Source organism: Pseudophryne corroboree, chromosome 7, assembly GCF_028390025.1.
Source record: "Pseudophryne corroboree isolate aPseCor3 chromosome 7, aPseCor3.hap2, whole genome shotgun sequence".
Lineage (NCBI taxonomy): Eukaryota > Metazoa > Chordata > Amphibia > Anura > Myobatrachidae > Pseudophryne > Pseudophryne corroboree.
Window position 1 is genome coordinate 500,312,849 of NC_086450.1, and position 19,323 is coordinate 500,332,171.

A 19,323-nucleotide genomic window follows, 5' to 3' on the forward strand; every position below is an offset into this window, starting at 1 on the left:
TGAGTATATGTTATACTTACCCGATATTGGTAGTTCTTGCGATCCTCGGAGTGGAGAATTTTAATTCTTATCACTTCTCTATCTTTGAGCACAATTTCCTTGGATTCTATATTCAATGTTAACCATATATTTCGCTACGCTGACCGATGTGCGGCCTCTTAATTTGATAATAAAAGTTACATTTTAAACATATTTTCTTGGTGCACCTTACCAGTACAACCCCATTCTCTTCCTTGTTTCACTGGAGATAAAGTACCAGCCAATCAGCTCCTGTCATTTTTCAAACCCAGCCTGTGACATGACCGTTAGGAGCTGGTTGGCTGGTAATTTAACTCCGTCCAAGGCTTAGTAAATAAACCATCTTGTTCCAGACAGACAGTTGCTGCCCCCACTTTATCATAGCAAGGGCTGCACTCCAAGGGATTAAGATGGGGATATGCACTCAAGACAAGACACGTTATTTTACAAATCTCGCTCTTTATTGCCTGAAAATAAAGCCAGTTTGACAAGCGGAGCTGGAGGTGACACAAACAGACGGACGGTATGAGAGATTTAAAGGTGTGCCCGAATCAGACACTCATCGGTGCCCTGTGGCGGCCATGTTTGAGTCTCCTGAAATTAATTTGTGGGAGAAAAAAAAAGAAATGGAGACAGACGGGGAGAGTGTGATGTACAGCTGAGCGATCATTTCGATCCTTTCTGGTAGGAGAGCGGTGTAAAGAGCAATACTGTGTGTGGATGTGGGGCCCGGGCCCCGGTGCTGGAGGATTTAATGGAGTCATGGGAAGCTCCCGCTAGAGCACAGACATTGCAGTATTACTTTGGCACAAATGACATTTACAAGGGTGAGAGGTCACACGATGACTGATGGATGTTTGCAGGGTGAAGGCACAGAGTTTTAAACAGACTAGTCACCTGACACTATTCATAAGTGTCTCTGGTGCTGGACAAGGGTGGCCATTTCCTTGGAGACCAAGACTGAACTATGTTTTTTACCTATACATACAGGTCAAATAAATCCCTGAACACCCCCCTTCCCCTTTAACCTTTAATGTAGGTAAATATTAAAAATGGGGATTTAAAACAAACACATCTCCTAAGGGATGGAGGTGTGCTTCAAATATCAATAGTAATTGCTGTCCTGGTGAAATTAAAAAGCACTATCTATTTTACAACCACAATAGCTTATACATACAATCCTGGGTTTTGCAGTGAAGGAAGGCAGAGATCTGGAGATGGGGGGTGACTAACAGTAACAAGCATGGCTCTTATTGGACTGATTTTCCCCAAGAGACCCGCACCACTATACAGGAAATGTGTTCCTACTGAAATAAGAAAACAATGACTTGTCTATCATTTCCCTCCCTAAACTCACTTCCTACCATAGTACGTTGGTCATAGTAAATTACTGTGCTATTTTAATGAGCCTGCCACAATCACGGTTCTCTCCAAGATGGCAGCGCCTCCTCCTTTAAGAAGACACGGGATAAAGTTCAAAGCCCCCCAAGTGTTTAGAACTCTGTGGGTGATCACATGACAGACGATCGCAGGGTGAGGGACTGTGCAGCTTGTGATTGCAATCTGTAAATTAAGACCCTCAATCTGTGTATAATCTGATATCTCTCACGTATGACCCCACCCGCCCCGTGTTTGTACCCATAAATTCAACCCATCTTCAAATCGACACCTCATACTCCCGGGTATCCTGAAAGAGAGGGAGAGGCAATCAGTGCATAGTATACAGAGCAAAGCCTCACATCTATCACACCCACACTGTACTGCTACACAATCGTTGGATGGTACTTTATCTCTCTCCAAGGCTTAGTACATAAGGAATAATTCAGCATGAGTTGCAGTTGTGAGAAAAATCGCACAACTAAAACTCATTCCACTAACATGCGGGGGCTAAGCCCGATGGTGAATACAAAAGTGTTTTGCATATACGACTGCTCATGTGCACAATACAAACCATCAATGGCTCACCATGGATGGTTTCTGTCTGATGGTGTGAAACTGCCGCCACTACCCTGACTTCCAGCCAGCTCAGCCCCGGATGTACCCTTTACACACCCACAGCATGATAAACGATATATCACCACACTCACCCCTGCCTCGTATAATGGGTTGTTGAAATCGGACTCCACAGTGATGGGACTGTAAGAATGTGAGGCTGGGAAAGAGAATCCGAACAGCGATTTCCCTTGAAACCTAAGGATGGAATTACAGGAGAGTCAGGAGTAGGCGCGCGCTATTTCACATCTCCATGTAACAGTCCGAGATGGTTTATTAGTAAGTGCAAATAGAGCATACATCATTTGTGCCACTGTCTTATTATACTAGTCATGGCATGGTAATGGAATAGGCTAGTTCCGATGACCCCATACCAACCGGAATTTACTGTTGCGGTCGAGAACGTTTGTGCTGCAGCTTTTCAGACATTGGCTGCTCCACATACTTGCACTACCCTTAGCCCACTGCCCGCAGGGGAAAACGCTCGTTCATTTCCACATCTCAAGCGTCTATGACACCTAATGTAACTGACATTTAATGCAGCGCTCAAGGGAAGATGCCGTTACACAGAAGCAGCAGCGATGGCGCTAATATGGTAAAGCAGCAGGGGCGTCACACTTACACAGAAGCAGCAGCGATAGCACTAATATGGTAATGCAGCAGGGGGCGTCACACTTACATAGAAGCAGCAGCGATAGCACTAATATGGTAATGCAGCAGGGGGCGTCACGCTTACATAGAAGCAGCAGTGATAGCGCTAATATGGTAATGCAGCAGGGGGCGTCAGGCTTACAAAGAGGCGGCAGTGATAGCACTTATATGGTAATACAGAAGGGGGTGACACACATAGAAGCAGCAGCGATAGCACTAATATGGTAATGCAGCAAGGGGCGTCACACTTACATAGAAGCAGCAGTGATAGCACTTATATGGTAATGCAGCAGGGGGCATCACGCTTACATAGAAGCAGCAGCGATAGCACTAATATGGTAATGCAGCAGGGGGCGTCACGCTTACATAGAAGCAGCAGCGATAACACTAATATGGTAATACAGCAGGGGGCGTCACGCTTACACAGAAGCAGCAGCGATAGCACTAATATGGTAATGCAGCAGGGGGCGTCACACTTACATAGAAGAAGCAGCGATAGCACTAATATGGTAATGCAGCAGGGGGAGTCACGCTTACAAAGAGGCGGCAGTGATAGCACTAATATGGTAATGCAGCAGGGGCGTCACACTTACATAGAAGCAGCAGTGATAGCACTTATATGGTAATGCAGCAGGGGGTGTCACGCTTATAGAAGCAGCAGTGATAGCACTAATATGGTAAAGCAGCAGGCGGCGTCACGCTTACATAGAAGCAGCAGCGATAGCACTAATATGGTAATGCAGCAGGGGGTGTCACACTTACATAGAAGCAGCAGCAATAACACTAATATGGTAATGCAGCAGGGGGTGTCACGCTTACATAGAAGCAGCAGCGATAACACTAATATGGTAATGCAACAGGGGGCGTCACGCTTACATAGAAGCAGCAGTGTAACACTAATATGGTAATGCAGCAGGGGGCGTCACGTTTACATAGAAGCAGCAGCGATAGCACTAATATGGTAATGCAGCAGGGGGCGTCATGCTTACATAGAAGCAGCAGCGATAGCACTAATATGGTAATGCAGCAGGGGCGTCACACTTGCATAGAAGCAGCAGTGATAGCACGTATATGGTAATGCAGCAGGGGGCGTCACGCTAACATAGAAGCAGCAGCGATAGCACTAATATGGTAATGCAGCAGGGGGCGTCACGCTTACATAGAAGCAGCAACGATAGCACTAATATGGTAATGCAGCAGGAGGCGTCACGCTTACACAGAAGCAGCAGCAATAGCACTAATATGGTAATGCAGCAGGGGCGTCACGCTTACATTGAAGCAGCAGCGATAGCACTAATATGGTAATGCAGCAGGGGGCGTCATGCTTACATAGAAGCAGCAGCGATAACACTAATATGGTAATGCAGCAGGGGGCGTCACGCTTACAGAGAAGCAGCAGCGATAGCACTAATATGGTAATGCAGCAGGAGGCGTCACGCTTACAGAGAAGCAGCAGTGATAGCACTAATATGGTAAAGCAGCAGGGGGCGTCACACTTACATAGAAGCAGCAGTGATAGCACTTATATGGTAATGCAGCAGGAGGCGTCACGCTTACATAGAAGCAGCAGCGATAGCACTAATATGGTAATGCAGCAGGGGGCACCACGCTTACATAGAAGCAGCAGCGATAGCACTAATATGGTAATGTAGCAGGGGGCGTCACACTTACATAGAAGCAGCAGCGATAGCACTAATATGGTAATGCAGCAGGGGGCGTCACGCTTGCATAGAAGCATCAGCGATAGCACTAATATGGTAATGCAGCAGGGGGCGTCACACGTACATAGAAGCAGCAGCGATAGCACTAATATGGTAATGCAGCAGGGGGCGTCACGCTTACATAGAAGCAGCAGCGATAGCACTAATATGGTAATGCAGCAGGGGGCGTCACGCTTACATAGAAGCAGCAGCGATAGCACTAATATGGTAATGCAGCAGGGGGCGTCACGCTTACATAGAAGCAGCAGCAATAGCACTAATATGGTAATGTAGCAGGGGGCGTCACACTTACATTGAAGCTGCAGTGATAGCACTAATATGGTAATGCAGCAGGGGGCGTCACGCTTACATAGAAGCAGCAGCGATAGCACTAATATGGTAATGCAGCAGGGGGCGTCACACTTACATAGAAGCAGCAGCGATAGCACTAATATGGTAATGCAGCAGGGGGCGTCACGCTTACATAGAAGCAGCAGCGATAGCACTAATATGAAATGCAGCAGGGGGCGTCACACTTACATTGAAGCAGCAGCGATAGCACTAATATGGTAATGCAGCAGGGGGCGTCACACTTACATTGAAGCAGCAGCGATAGCACTAATATGGTAATGCAGCATGGGGCGTCACGCCTCTTCCTGCATTACTGGTCCGAGTGCATTACTGGGTTATCTCCCACACCATTGGTCGGCTGCCTGACCCATGAGGTCGCTTAAGTCGACTACCACAGCTACCACCTAAAGGCCCGGAAGTCTCCATCCTCCGACAGAGATCCCTGGCCACTTCCCTCCCCTGCAGCGACACGCCTCTGTTTGGAGAAACAGGGGTCGTTGCCGCCCCTTCCCAGATTCCAAACGGCATCAGACTGTCAGTGACTGACAGTCTCATGCCGTCCTGCATCCGTCGCTGCAGGACCCATTCGCATAATGGTTACTGCAACACTACTCCAAACCACATCTGAATTACCCCCCTACCAGTGGTGTCACTAAGCCCCTTGACACCAGGTGCGGCGGACAAAAAAAGGGGGGGTGGCTTAGTGGGGTGGGACATGGCTTCACGCGATGGGGGCGTGCAGAGCCGGCCCCAGACATAGGCAAACTAGGCAATTGCCTAGGGCATCTGGTATGCCTAGGGGCACAACCAGCTTGTGCTGATTAAAATGATATGCGGCATGCCTATATTCTGTGTGTAGCATTTTGTATGCAGATACAGACACAGTCGCACACAGTATATAGGCATGCCACATATCATTTTAATCAGCAGAAGCTGCTTGTGCATCCTAGCGACATAGCAATGCAAATAAGATGCATTTTCATAAAAAATAGGCACCCGACGTTAGCAGAGCTGCCAGTTGACTCACGCCAGGAACTATATGTGTCATTGTGTGTATAAGGACATTAATAATGTGTTACATATGTGTAAGGGGCACTATGTGTGTCATTACGTGTACAAGGGCACTAATAATGTGCGGCATATGTGTAAGGGAAATTATGTCTGTCATTATGTGTATAAGGGCATTAACAATGTGTGTCATATGTGTAAGGGAAATTATGTGTATAAGGGCATTAATAAGGGTTGGCATAATGTGTAAGGTGCATTATGTTTATAAGGACATTAATAATGTGTGTCATATGTGTAAGGGGCATTACTGTGTGGTATTATGTGTATAAATGCATTATCTATATGTGGCATTATGTGTATAAGGTGCTCTACTGTGTGGCGTAACGTATAGAAAGGGCACTGCTGTGGGGTGTAATGAGAATAAAGAGCAATATGGTGTGGTGTAATGTGAATAAGGAGCAATTCAGTATGATATTATGTGAATGAGGGGCACTACTGTGAGGAGTAACGTATATAAGGTATAGTGGTACTACTGTGTGATGTAATGTGAATAGGAGACACTATCGTATGATAAATTGTGATTAAAGTTGCACTACTGTGTGGTATAATTTGAATTGGGGGTACTATTGTGTGGCCATGCCCCTTGCCAGCAAAAACACATACCTTTTTGGGCTGTGCACTGAATGTGCACACTGTTCTTATTTAAATTACAGGGGGTAGAAAAAAAAAAAAAAAAAAGGACTGCTATGGGTGGGGGGTGATGGTGCTGGGAAAGGGAAAGGGGTGCAGGGTCAGAGGCGGAACTAGCGGTGGTGCTAGGAGGCACCAGCCAAAATCTTGCCTAGGGCATCATATTGGTTTGGGCCAGCTCTGGGGGCGTGACTTCACAAGGCAGGGGCGTGGCTAGCCTTTCCAACCCCAGTTTTCATCATGCCGGAGGTCCGGGAGGAGCGGGCTGCCCCCGGGGAGTGCTCCTGCTGCAGTGCCGGCTTCTACACAGTGACAGGAGCCGGGTTGCTGCACTGTAACGTTACAGTGCAGCATCCGGCTACTGTCAGTGAGCAGGAGCCGGCACTTTGGTGTCACCCCTCGCCGGTGACACTCGGGTGCAAGCCGCACCATCTTTGTGACGCCACTGCCCCCGTATATATACTGAACAGCAACCAGGGTGCCTATGTACTATCTGTGTGCCTGTCACCTACGCACAATGGAGGCAGCCATTTTGTGGGCTTTGCTTTTATGCAGCCAATCCATTCACTAGAAATGAATGACATCACTAAGACGCTGCATGAGTGTGCGGTGTAGACATTCCTTAGGAACCAGTCACTGCCAAAATGGCCGCATCAACCGTCTGTAAACTTCAACAGTCAGTAAGCGCCAGTCACACTATAAATAATTACAGCGGTCCTCATTTTCCATGGCTTTGGCCAGGTTAACTCTTATCACTACGCAATTTTACAGAATAGTCTGGGTTGCTCGCTGCGGCCCAGAGTTTATAGGTAGGTAACTCCTGACCGATCCACTCGGCCACGGATCCACTCACTTTGTGTAGTAGATGTAAATTCCACCAATCAGCAGGATGACCAGGATGATTGGCAGGAAGATGGCTAGCGCTATGTTCCCGCCCTCCATTTGATGGGAGGGGTCCGTCGTCTGAGCAACTGGAAAAGAATAAAGACAAGCTATCACTTCAGGGAGCACTCGGTCCTGTTCTGGATGACAAGACAAGGGGTCACGAAGGCCACAAACCTTGGAGACATGAAGGTGATGATGGGTAATGGTCAGGAAGTGAATTGCATTGGTTGGTTCACATGTCAGGAAGCACAGTAGCGTGTAAAGTCATTGCAAGAACAAATAGGGGGATGGTACAGGCAGCCGTAATGGTAATGGCATTTTGAGGTGACATTTTTGTGGGGACAGTGATGTCACAAACATCCATTAATTCAGACCTTCTAACTTCCTGTCGTCCAAGAGCTCCTCGTATGCAACTGAGAACATGGAAAAGAAGGAACCTCAGTGTGATATATATTTGGTTACATTCATATCATATAGATCTAGGGAGGCCCCGGGACAGTCCTATACATCAATGGTGTCTCGGAGGGACCTTGTGTCACCTTATGGCGCAGTGGTTACACTCACTTTTACAGAGGGGCGGTTGGTTGGTCCATTGAGATGGGTGTCCAGGAACACAGATAATGGTGACTTCACCAATCAGCTCAAATCCCTCATAACAGAAGAACCTCAGCGCTTCCCCAGCCTGGTAGTGATGCTTATAGAGGGTCTGGTAGCCGTTCTCCGGGACCCCGGGGTTCAGACAGGGCTCGTACTTCACTGGAAAGTGGGTTACAATTAATCACAAGACACTGACAAAGGTTCAAGGTGATAGTGGAACTATGGTGGGGATCAGCGACTGGTCTGTGCGTGTAAACTAAATATACCATTTATCTATATACATGTGTGCTGATATTTATGATTAGGTTTATATAGCATCCACAACCAGTTGTATACAGTACACAAGTGACAGCGACACCCTGTGTTAATTGTGTGAATTGCAACAAGCTTCTGGAATGAGTGTGTGACTAGACAATGGTCCCTGGTTAATATTGGTATTGTATATTTCTGTTATGAAATCACTATAGAAATATTTCTAATACAGAAAAGTATACTAAATCATGACCATTAAATATTACTAACAATTGTAAATAAACTACAATCAATTATTTGTCCCTTTATTAAGACCCCTTTACATAACCTGGTGGAATGAGTAGCTCATCTAGTTACTCTATATGCTGGAGCCACGCAGTCCCAAGATGGTGTGAGGAAGTCATCTAATGACTCCAAAGCTAGAGAAACATTGTCCCATGGTGGAACTAAGAAAGAAACCACTTAAGGACTCCAATGCTGGAGATAAACTAATCATGGGGTAATGATGTAATGATAAATTCAGCCAGTGGCTCAGTGCTGGAGATACATTATTCCATGGCAGCGTGAGGAACTCATCTAATCATTCCAAAGCTGGAGATACCCTGATCATGGTGGAGTGACAAACTCATCTACTGACTCCAATGCTGGAGGTACTCTGATCATGGCATGGTGGAGTGAGGAACTCATCTAATGACCCCAATGCTGTAAATACCCTGATAATGGTAGTGTGAGGAACTCATCTACTGACTCCTATGCTGGAGATTACACTGATCATGGTGGAGTGAGGAACTCATCTAATTACTCCACTGCTGGAGATACCCTGATCATGGTGGAGTGAGTAACTCATCTAATCACTCCAATGCTGGAGATATGCTGATCATGGTAGAGTGAGGAACTCATCAAATGACTCCACTGCTGGAGATACCCTGATCATGGTGGAGTGAAGAACTGGTATAATGCCTCCAATGATGCATTGACAAACTGGTATAATGCCTCATGATGCAGTGACGAACTCATCTACTGACTCCAATGCTGGAGATACAGTGATCATGGTGGAGTGAGGAACTCATCTAATAACCCCAATGCTGGAAATACCATGATCATGGTACAGTGAGGAACTCATCTAGTGACTCCATTGCTGGAGATACCCTGATCATGGTGGAGTGAGGAACTCATCTAATAACACCATTGCTGGAGATAGCGACATGAGGAACTCTTGTAATAACTCCATTGCTGGAGATACCACGATCATGGTGGAGTGAGGAACTCATCTAATGGCCTCAATGCTATAGATACCCTGATCATGGTAGAGTGAGGAACTCATCTAATGACTAGATTGCTGGAGATACCCCGATCATGGTGGAGTGAGGAACTCATCTAATAACACCATTGAAGGAGATACCCTGCTCATGGTGACATGAGGAACTCTTGTAATAACTCCATTGCTGGAGATACCCTGATCATGGTGGGAGTGAGGAACTCATCCAATGACCCCCTGCTGGAGATACCCTGATCATGGTGGGAGTGAGGAACACATTTAATGACTCCCCAGCTGGAAATACCATGATCATGGTGGGAGTGAGGAACACATTTATTGACTCCTCTGCTCGAAATACCATGATCATGGTGGAGAGAGGAACTCATCTAATGACTCCACTGCTGGAGATACCCTGAGCATGATGACAAGAGCATGATGGTGGGAGTGTGGAACACATTTAATGACTTCCCTGCTGGAAATACCCTGATGATGGTTTAGAGAGGAACTCATCTAATTACTCCACTGCTGGAGATACCCTGAGCATGGTGACATGAGGAGCATATTTAATGACTCCATTGCTGCAGATACCCTGCGTGATGGTTAGAGAGGAACTAAGGTACTGGTACCCATGTTCTTGAATTAGTAACATAGTATCTAAGGTTGAAAAAAGACAAATTGTCCATCGAGTTCAACCTTTTTGTGGTCTCCTTATTTTGGTCTAAATTTTGTCTGATGCTGATGATGTCAGTCATTGCGTTTTATTCCTGTTTTTATAGTAACTATAGTGCGTGACTATGCACCATAACCCTGGATATCCTTATCCATTAGGAATTTATCTAACCCATTCTTAAAGGTGTTGACTGAATCCGCCATTACAACTCCCTCAGGAAGCGAATTCCAAACACGTATTGTCCTTACTGTGAAAAAACCTTTACGCCGCATTGTGCGGAATCTCCTTTCCTCTAACATAAGCGAGTGTCCACGTGTCCTCTGTGCTGATATTACCAAAAACAGGTCCCACGCAAGCTCTGTGTATTGTCCCCTTATATATTTGTAGATGTTGATCATGTGCCCTCTTAGTCTCCTCTTTTCCAGTGTAAACATGCCTAGCCTTGCAAGCCTTTCCTCGTATTTCAGCGTCTCCATGCCCTTAATTAGTTTGGTCACCCGCCTCTGAACCTTTTCTAGCTCCAGGATATCCTTTTTGTAGTACGGTGCCCAAAATTGTACACAGTATTCTAGATGTGGCCTCACTAGTGATTTGTATGACGGGAGTATAACACTCTCGTCCCCTGCATTAATTCCCCGTTTTATACATGCTAATATCTTATTGGCCTTCTTTGCTGCAATCCTACTTTGGGTACTGCTGCTTAGTTTGCTATCTATGAGAACACCTAAGTCTTTTTCCAGTACAGAATCCCATAATGTTACCGAATTTAGTATGTAGGTGTTATTTTTGTTCTTGCTACCACAGTGCATTACCTTACCCTTGTTTGTACTGAAGCTCAGTCTCCATTTGGCTACCCATGCTTCTAGTTTAACTAAGTCATTCTGAAGAGACTCAGCATCCTCCTCCGTATTTATAACCTTACACAATTTGGTATCATCTGCAAAAATTGACACCATGCTCTCTAGACCTGCTGTTAGGTCGTTAATGAAAATGTTGAACAATAGTGGTCCTAGTACAGAATACAGATCCTTGTGGCACACCACTTAGCACTTCAGTCCAATTTGAAAATGATCCATTAACCACAACGCGCTGCTCTCTATTATCTAACCAATTTTTGACCCAAGTGCATAATGTGCTTCCTAGCCCTATTTCTTGTAGCTTATAGATAAGTCGCATGTGTGGTGCTGTGTCGAAAGTTTTGGCAAAGTTTAAAAAGATTACATCCACCTCCTTACCCTGATCAAGGTTCGCACCTACTGTTTCATAAAAGCCAAGTAAGCTGGTTTGACAGGATCTGTCCTTCACAAATCCATATTGATTCCTTTCAATGACCTTATTGGCTTCAAGGAACTTCTGAATACTATCCCTTAGAATACCTTCCAATACTTTACCCACTATAGATGTAGGACTAACTGGTCTATAATTACCCGGTTCAGCTTTACTTCCCTTTTTGAATATAGGCACTACTTCCGCTATACGCCAGTCTTTGGTAACCATACCTGATATAACTGAATCTTTAAAGATCAAAAATAGCGGTCTTGCAAGTTCAGAGTGAAGCTCCATTAGAACCCTTAGGTGAATTTTCCATAAAGACCCGGTGACTTATTAATCTTTAAATTTTTTAATCGGTCACAGACTACTTCCTCACTTAAATAAGCACTTATCAGTGGGATATTATCATTATTGAGATTGTGTGTTAGTCCCTGAATTTGGTCCTCTCTTGTAAATACCGTTGTTCCTACAGTATGCTGCACAGCTTTGTTGTTTATCTTCTTCAGTTTTTTTCTGAAGCCAACCATATTCATCATAACGCTATTATAAGTCTAATTTTCCGTCTCTCCTGATATACTATATGTGGGCACAACAGGTTTTTGGCCTTGCACGATGCTCTGGCAGACATGAGGTAAGTCCCGGGACACACGGGTAGAATCAACTGAATTTTGAGATCAGAAATTGCTGATTACACAAATATAATTTTATAGATAGATCCATTGACACATGAATAGGGACATTACCGACCGTGTGATTTTGGGTGTGGTTCGTTTTATCGACAGTGTCTAGGTCGACAATGTTTAGGTCGACCACTATAGGTCGACAGTCACTAGGTCGACATGGATGGAAGGTCGACAGGGTTTCTAGGTCGACATGTGCTAGGTCGACAGGTCTAAAGGTCGACATGAGGATTTTTATTTTTTTTTGTGTTGTTTTCTTCGTAAAGTGACCGGGACCCCAAATTAGTGCACCGCGTCCCCTCGCATGGCTCGCTTCGCTCGCCATGCTTCGGGTATGGTGCCTTCGCTCCGCTACCGCTTCGCTCGGCACACTTTACCGTTCCAATAGTAGTCCACATGGATCGTTAAGTATGAAAAAATCCCCCCCCAAAAAAATGTGAAAAACTCATGTCGACCTTTAGACCTGTCGACCTAGCACATGTCGACCTAGAAATAGTAGAAACCCTGTCGACCTTCCATCCATGTCGACCTAGTGACTGTCGACCTATAGTGGTCGACCTAAACATTGTCGACCTAGACACTGTCGATCTTCAGACCGGATCCCGTGATTTTATGCATAAATCACTGTGTGTATTAGTTATACATTTGGACCAGACTTTTGCCTGGATAACACAAGTCCTTTTTGCAGATTATAAGGCTATTGGATTTTGGAAGTCACTCGAGAGATTCATGGCCTATATAATACACATGGCCTACAACCTTCTAACTTGATATGGCCACGTAACTCTGGGTGACTTCAAATATCCATACAATTTACTTTTTGGGATACATAATTATTTATATAGTATAATGGACAAATTACTCACAGACACATTTGGGGATACGGTCGCTCCACTTGGGGGTTCCAGTGTCTCTGTTGTAACAAGTCAGAATTTCGCTCCCTTCCAGCGTGTAACCTTCATTACATGAATAGTGAACATGGGAGCCGATGGGAAAACGTTGGTCAAATGCCCTGCGCACTCCATTTGCGATCTCTCCGGGGTCTGCGCAGTTCAGGACTAGAGAGGGGCAGAAACATTTACACTGATTACATATCTGTCCATGGAGGTGTACTGTACTGTTCGGAAAGGTCTTATGGTGATAATGAGTGAGACAGTGTCTTGGGTCACCGCAGTCAGGTGATATGGATAGTCACTGGAGGATAATAACATAGCATACACGAAGAACAGGATTTATATCCATGCTTACAGTAGGGGTATACGTTTATGTACTCATCAGTATACAGCTACAAAGGCTGAGTCACCTGTATGCAGCAACAGAGGCTGAGTCACTTGTATGCAACAACAGAGGCTGAGTCACCTGTATGCAGTAATAAAGGCTGAGTCACTTGTATGCAGTAACAGAGGCTGAGTCACCTGTATGTAGTAACAAAGGCTGAGTCACCTGTATGCAGTAATAAAGGCTGAGTCGACTGTATGTAGCAACAAGGTCTAAATCACCTGTATGCAGCAACAGAGGCTGAGTCACATGTATGCAGCAACAGAGGCTGAGTCACATGTATGCAGCAACAGAGGCTGAGTCACATGTATGCAGCAACAGAGGCTGAGTCACATGTATGCAGCAACAAAGGCTGAGTCGGCTATATGTAGCAACAAGGGTAAATCACCTGTATGCAGTAACAAAGGCTGAGTCACCTGTATGCAGTAACAAAGGCTGAGTCACCTGTATGCAGTAACAAAGGCTGAGTCGACTATATGTAGCAACAAGGCTAAATCACCTGTATGCAGCAACAAAGGCTAAGTCACCTGTAGCAACAAGGTCTGAGTCACCTTTATGCAGCAACACAGGCTGAGTCACCTGTATGCAGTAACAAAGACTGATGCACCTGAATGCATCAACAGAGGCTGAGTCAAATGTATGTAGTAACAAGGTCTGAGTCACCTGTATGCAGCAACGGAGGCTGAGTTACCTGTGTGCAGTAACAAAGGCTGAGATGCCTTATGAAGTAACAGAGACTGAGTCACCTGCATGCAGAAACAGGCTGAGTCACATGTATGCAGTAACAAGGTCTGAGCCCCCTGTATGCAGCAACAAAGGCTGAGTCACCTGAATGGAGCACAAAGGCTGAGTCACCTGTATGCAGCAACAGAGGCTGAGTCACCTATATGCAGCAACAAAGGCTGAGTTACCTGTATGCAGCACAAAGGCTGAGTCACCTATATGCAGCACAATGGCAGAGTCACCTGAATGCAGCACAGAGGCTGAGTCACCTGAATGCAGTAACAGAGGCTGAGTCACCTGTATGCAGCAACAGAGGCTGAGTCACCTGTATGCAGCAACAGAGGCTGAGCTACCATAACAAGGTCTGAGTCACCTAAAAGCAGCACAGAGGCTGAGTCACCTATATGCAGCACAGAGGCTGAGTCACTTGAATGCAGTACAGAGGCTGAGTCACCTGAATGCAGCACAAAGGTCGAGTCACCTATATGCAGCAAAAAGGCTGAGACACCTGTATGCAGCAACAGAGGCTGTCACCTGAATGCAGCAACAGAGGCTGAGTCACCTGTATGTAGTAACAAGGACTGAGGGCCTAATTCAGATCTGCTTGCAGCAGCAAATTTGATAGCTAACAGGCAAAACCATGTGCACTGCAGGGGGGGGGCAGATATAACATGTGCAGAGAGAGTTAGATTTGGGTGAGGTGTCTTCAAACTGAAATCTAAATTGCAGTTTAAAAAATAAAGCAGACAGTATTTACAGAAACAATATAACCCGCCCAAATCCAACTCTCTCTGCACATGTTATATCTGCCCCCCCCCCCCCTGCAGTGCACATGGTTTTGCCCATTAGCTAACAAATTTGCTGCTATGATCAGATCTGAATTACCCCCTGAGTCACTTGTATGCAGCAACAGAGGCTGAGTCGCCTGAATGGGATCCCGGCGGGGAGGGGCGAGTGCAGCAAGCCCCTTGCGGGCTCGCTGCGCTCGCCATGCTTCGGGCTCGGTGACGACCTGCGGTCGCCACGGGTTCTATTCCCACTCTATGGGTGTCGTGGACACCCACGAGTGGAAATAGTCCCTGTTGGTCGGCATGCCGACCATCGGGACAGTGAGCCGTCGGGCTGGTGGAGGAGGTCATGTGACTGTCGGTCAGCTGACCGGCGGTCACATGAATACCACCCGCCTGAATACATATAGTCAGTTGTACAGTATATACAAAATGTGACAGTATCAGACTATTTGTTACTGATTTTCAGATGTTTTATGAAAGTTTCCTTAATAGAGCATGGGTTAAATAAAAACTCACAGAAAATGTATTTGTTTGCATAAATAAATCTCCCGTGTCCTAGCTGGCATAACTGTGCATATTAAGTTGCAGATATCACACAGAATTATCACTCCATCAGCTTAAACCCTTCATACAACACAAAGCAATCAGGGCATAATAATTAAACGGAATGCATTTGCCAGACACAGGCGACGGAGGAAATACAATAGCCTACGCATTTAGCAGCACGTTACAGCACCCACACATGATGGTTGGGGCTATCTCGTCATGAGAACCTTCTTTATTTTCTCTTGCGTCCTAGTGGATACTGGGGTCTTGTACTTTAGTACCATGGGGCATAGATCGAGTCCACTGGAGCCTTGGCACTTTAAAACTTTTAGTGTGGGTATGTGTGTGCTGGCTCCTCCCCTCTATGCCCCTCCTACCAGACAGTTTAGAAAAATGTGCCCGAGGAGCCGGGTGCACTTCTCTGGAGCTCCACAGATTTTTTTCTTTACTTTAAATGTAGTTTATTATTTTCAGGTAGCCCTGCTTGGCAGACAGACTACCTGCTTCGTGGGACTTAGAGGGGGGACCAAACCAACCTCCTGAGGGTTAATGGTTAATGACACTGAGCTCCTGAGGTACTGATCACATATCGTTAGTATATGTGCCCACGCCGGCAGCTAGCCGCCACCCTCTAACAGATGGCAAAGGTACTGGTGCGGTGAGTGTTACATCGGGATCCCGGTTAGCGGGTCCCTGGTGCGGAATGGCGGCAGGTCGCGTGGCGGTCACGGGCCCGGTGCTGCCGCGGACATACTGGCACAGGGCTACTAGCCCCGCAGTGCTCACAGTCTGTAAGGCTTTGTGTGGACTGTATACAGTACAGAAATAGTGTTTTACGCCTTTTGCCAGTATAAAATTGAAATGGACCGAGTGCCATTGTGAGGGGCGGGGCTTCCTGGAGCGGGAAGGCGCCATTTCCTTGCTGCTGCGGATAATCAAGGCTGCAGGCACACTGCTCCTCCAGGATCCACGCTGTTACGGGCTGTCAGAACTGGTACCAGGGGGTCATAGCCAGGGGAGAGCACGCCAGCGGTAGCGCTGCTGCACTGTTATTATATTTACTACATATGCGCTTTGTGGTTCTGTGTACTGGGTCCGCTCCTCTGTGTCACTCCAAAGGGCTTTTTAGGGTCTGTGTGGGGCATTTAGCTGCGCTTTTTTTTTTCTTTTTTGGGTACTGTATCATGTCTGAGGACTTAGTTATGTGTGCTGCCTGTAATTCTACATGTGTGAGCAATGTTCCTGGTCTCCTCAAGGAACCAGCTCACAGGCACCTGACTGGTTGGATAGCTTTAAAAGCATGATTCACAATGTAAATTCTGAGCTAGCAGCAGCTAAGAGGGAGGCACGTGTTAAAACACTCCACAGATTGTGTGGCTAGGGCAACAGATTCCAAGAAGGCTTCACAACCTCCTCTAGTGGCTTCACACACACTCTCCTTGCCACAGGTTTTCCACACTGATACTGATTCTGATCAGCCAGATGTGGATGAGGATGATATGGACGAGGACAGTTTTCTGTCCCCTGGGGTGGAGGCCCTCATTTTTGCTATAAGGGAGGACCTTCACATACCGGAGGCGGAACCAGATGAGGAGATATATTTTAATGTTAGGCCCAAGAGTTCAGCTACCTTTCCGGTGTCTAAGGAATTAAACTCCCTAGCCAAGGAAGCTTGGTTAAATCCTGATAAAAAAAATTAAGATTTCTCAGAGGTTTTTATCTACCTTCCCACTTTCCGCGTATGATAGGAAGGTGTGGGAAAAAATACCTCGATATCCAGACTGTCAAAAAAATTGGAGCTGCCAGTCCTTGGGGTGGTATCCCTAACGGAGCCAGCTGACCGTAAAATTGAGACAACGCTCAAGGCAATATATATGGCAGCAGGGGCAGCACAGCGCCCTACAATTGTTTGTGGGTGGATCTCCAGGGTGGTGGTGAAGTGGTCTGATAACATTATTGATGGTTTAGACTCTCTCCCCCGAGGTGATGTACAGTAGTTACTGTACTGCAACACATACCAGATGCTGCAAATTTTATGAGCGAGGCTATAAAGGCCGCACTACTGCTATGGCGGTCTCAGCGCGCAGAGCTCTATGGTTACGTCAATGGGTGGCGGACACTGATTCCAAGAAAGGTGTTGAAAATTTTCCCTTTGCAGGTGATGCCTTGTTTGGAGACGAATTGAATAAGTGGATCTCCCAAGCAACGGCGGGTAAGTCTACCTACCTGCCGTCGGCTGAGCCACCTGCTAGACGTTCTTACACCGGACACTTCTTGCAGTCCTTTCATGTGGCAAGGTTCAGAGTTAGGGGCCGAGGGGGCTCCACCACCTCCAGAGGATCTCGTGGTAAGTCCCGTAAACCTGCTCCTGCCGTCTCCATGGACCAGACTGCCAGATCCCCTGCCGCTAAACCCTCCGCGTGATGGTTGGCCCCAGCAGCAAGTTGACTTTCAGATAGGTGCTCACCTTCAACACTTCGCCCACGTGTGGGCAGAGTCCTGCCGGGATCCTTGGGCGAGGGACCTCATTTCCCATGGATACCGGCTGGAATTCCAAACGCTGCCTCCTCACAGGTTTTTCAAGTCGGGCTTACCAGCTTTACCCGCAGCAAAAGTTACCTTACAAGAGGCTATTCAAAAACTTTTGCAGACAGGGATGGTGGTTCCTGTACCTCCTCTGTTATGCACAGGGGTTTTTACTCCAGTCTTTTTGTCTTTCCCAAACCAGACAGTTCGGTGCAACCCATCTTGAATCTGAAGTCTCTCAACCCGTATCTGCGGGTGTTCAAATTCAGGAAGGAGTCTCTGAGGGCGGTGGTGTCCGCTCTGGAGGAGGCGGAGTTCCTGGTGTCTCTGAATATCAAGGATGCTTACCTTCACATTCCTATGTGGCCCATCAGGCTTACCTCAGGTTCGCCATATTGGACAACCATTTCCAGTTTCAGGCCTTACTCTTCGGATTATCCACAGCTCCGAGGGTCTTCACGAAGGTCATGGCTGAGATGATGCTACAACTGCGCAGGATGGGAGTAAACATTGTCCCCTACGTGGACGATCTCCTAATAAAGGCTGTGTCCAGGGAACGTCTGCTACACAGCATCGATCTGACTACTCGCCTACTCACGAATCATGGGTGGATCTTCAATTTCAAGAAATCTCACCTGGAACCGACCCAACGTCTTCAATTCCTGGGAATGATACTGGATACGGTATCTCAAAAGGTGTTTCTCCCGATGGACAAGGCCTTGACTATCCAGGCTATGGTCCGCTCAGTACTCAGACCACGCAAGGTGTCCATACATCTGTGCATCAAATTACTGGGCAAGATGGTGGCTGCTTACGAGGCAATCCATTACGGCAGGTTTCATGCCCGGCCGTTTCAACTGCATCTGCTGGACAAATGGTCGGGTTCTCACCTGCACATGCATCAGGAAGTGACCCTGTCTCCAAAAGCCCGGATTTCTCTGTCATGGTGGCTTCAGATTCCTCACCTGGTAGAGGGCAGAAGTTTCAATATCCACTCATGGATTCTACTGACAACAGATGCCAGCCTCCGGTGTTGGGTAGCGGTGACCCTAGGGGTCATGGAACCTCAATGTGGTTTTGTCCTTTCTCCCATCGGATTGGTTTGAACCCTTAAATAGGGTGGAGTTAAAATTTCTCACCTGGAAAACGGTGATGTTATTAGCCTTGGCGTCTGTCAGGTGTGTCTCTGAATTAGGGGCCTTATCTTATAAGAGCTCTTATTTGATTTTTTGTGAAGACAGAGTGGAACTTAGGACCTGTCCTCAGTTTTTGCCTAAGGTGGTGTCAGCTTTTCATATGAATCAGCCTATTGTGGTTCCAGTGTTGTCTGATGCTTCCGTTGGTCCTGAGTCCTTGGATGTGGTCAGGGCTCTGAGGATGTATGTCAAACGAACGGCCCATCATCGGAAATATGACTCGCTGTTTGTCCTTTATG

The 19,323-nt window shown here is 46.5% G+C and overlaps 1 protein-coding gene across 4 annotated transcripts in view; it reads right to left on the bottom strand.

Moving 5' to 3' along the window:
• Positions 1 to 457: 457 nt before the first annotated feature.
• The window catches only part of SEZ6L2 (seizure related 6 homolog like 2), a 174,366-nt gene continuing 155,500 nt past the window's right edge, over positions 458 to 19,323 (bottom strand). For all 4 annotated transcript variants that reach the window (XM_063935260.1, XM_063935258.1, XM_063935257.1 and 1 more), the window contains 6 exons: positions 12,891 to 13,082; positions 7,860 to 8,051; positions 7,670 to 7,708; positions 7,264 to 7,381; positions 2,106 to 2,208; positions 458 to 1,705 (listed from right to left, as the gene is read on the bottom strand). In XM_063935260.1, coding sequence (XP_063791330.1) covers positions 1,676 to 1,705; positions 2,106 to 2,208; positions 7,264 to 7,381; positions 7,670 to 7,708; positions 7,860 to 8,051; positions 12,891 to 13,082 — 674 coding nt within the window. In that variant the 3' untranslated portion in view covers positions 458 to 1,675. The remainder of the gene's footprint in view (positions 1,706 to 2,105; positions 2,209 to 7,263; positions 7,382 to 7,669; positions 7,709 to 7,859; positions 8,052 to 12,890; positions 13,083 to 19,323) is intronic.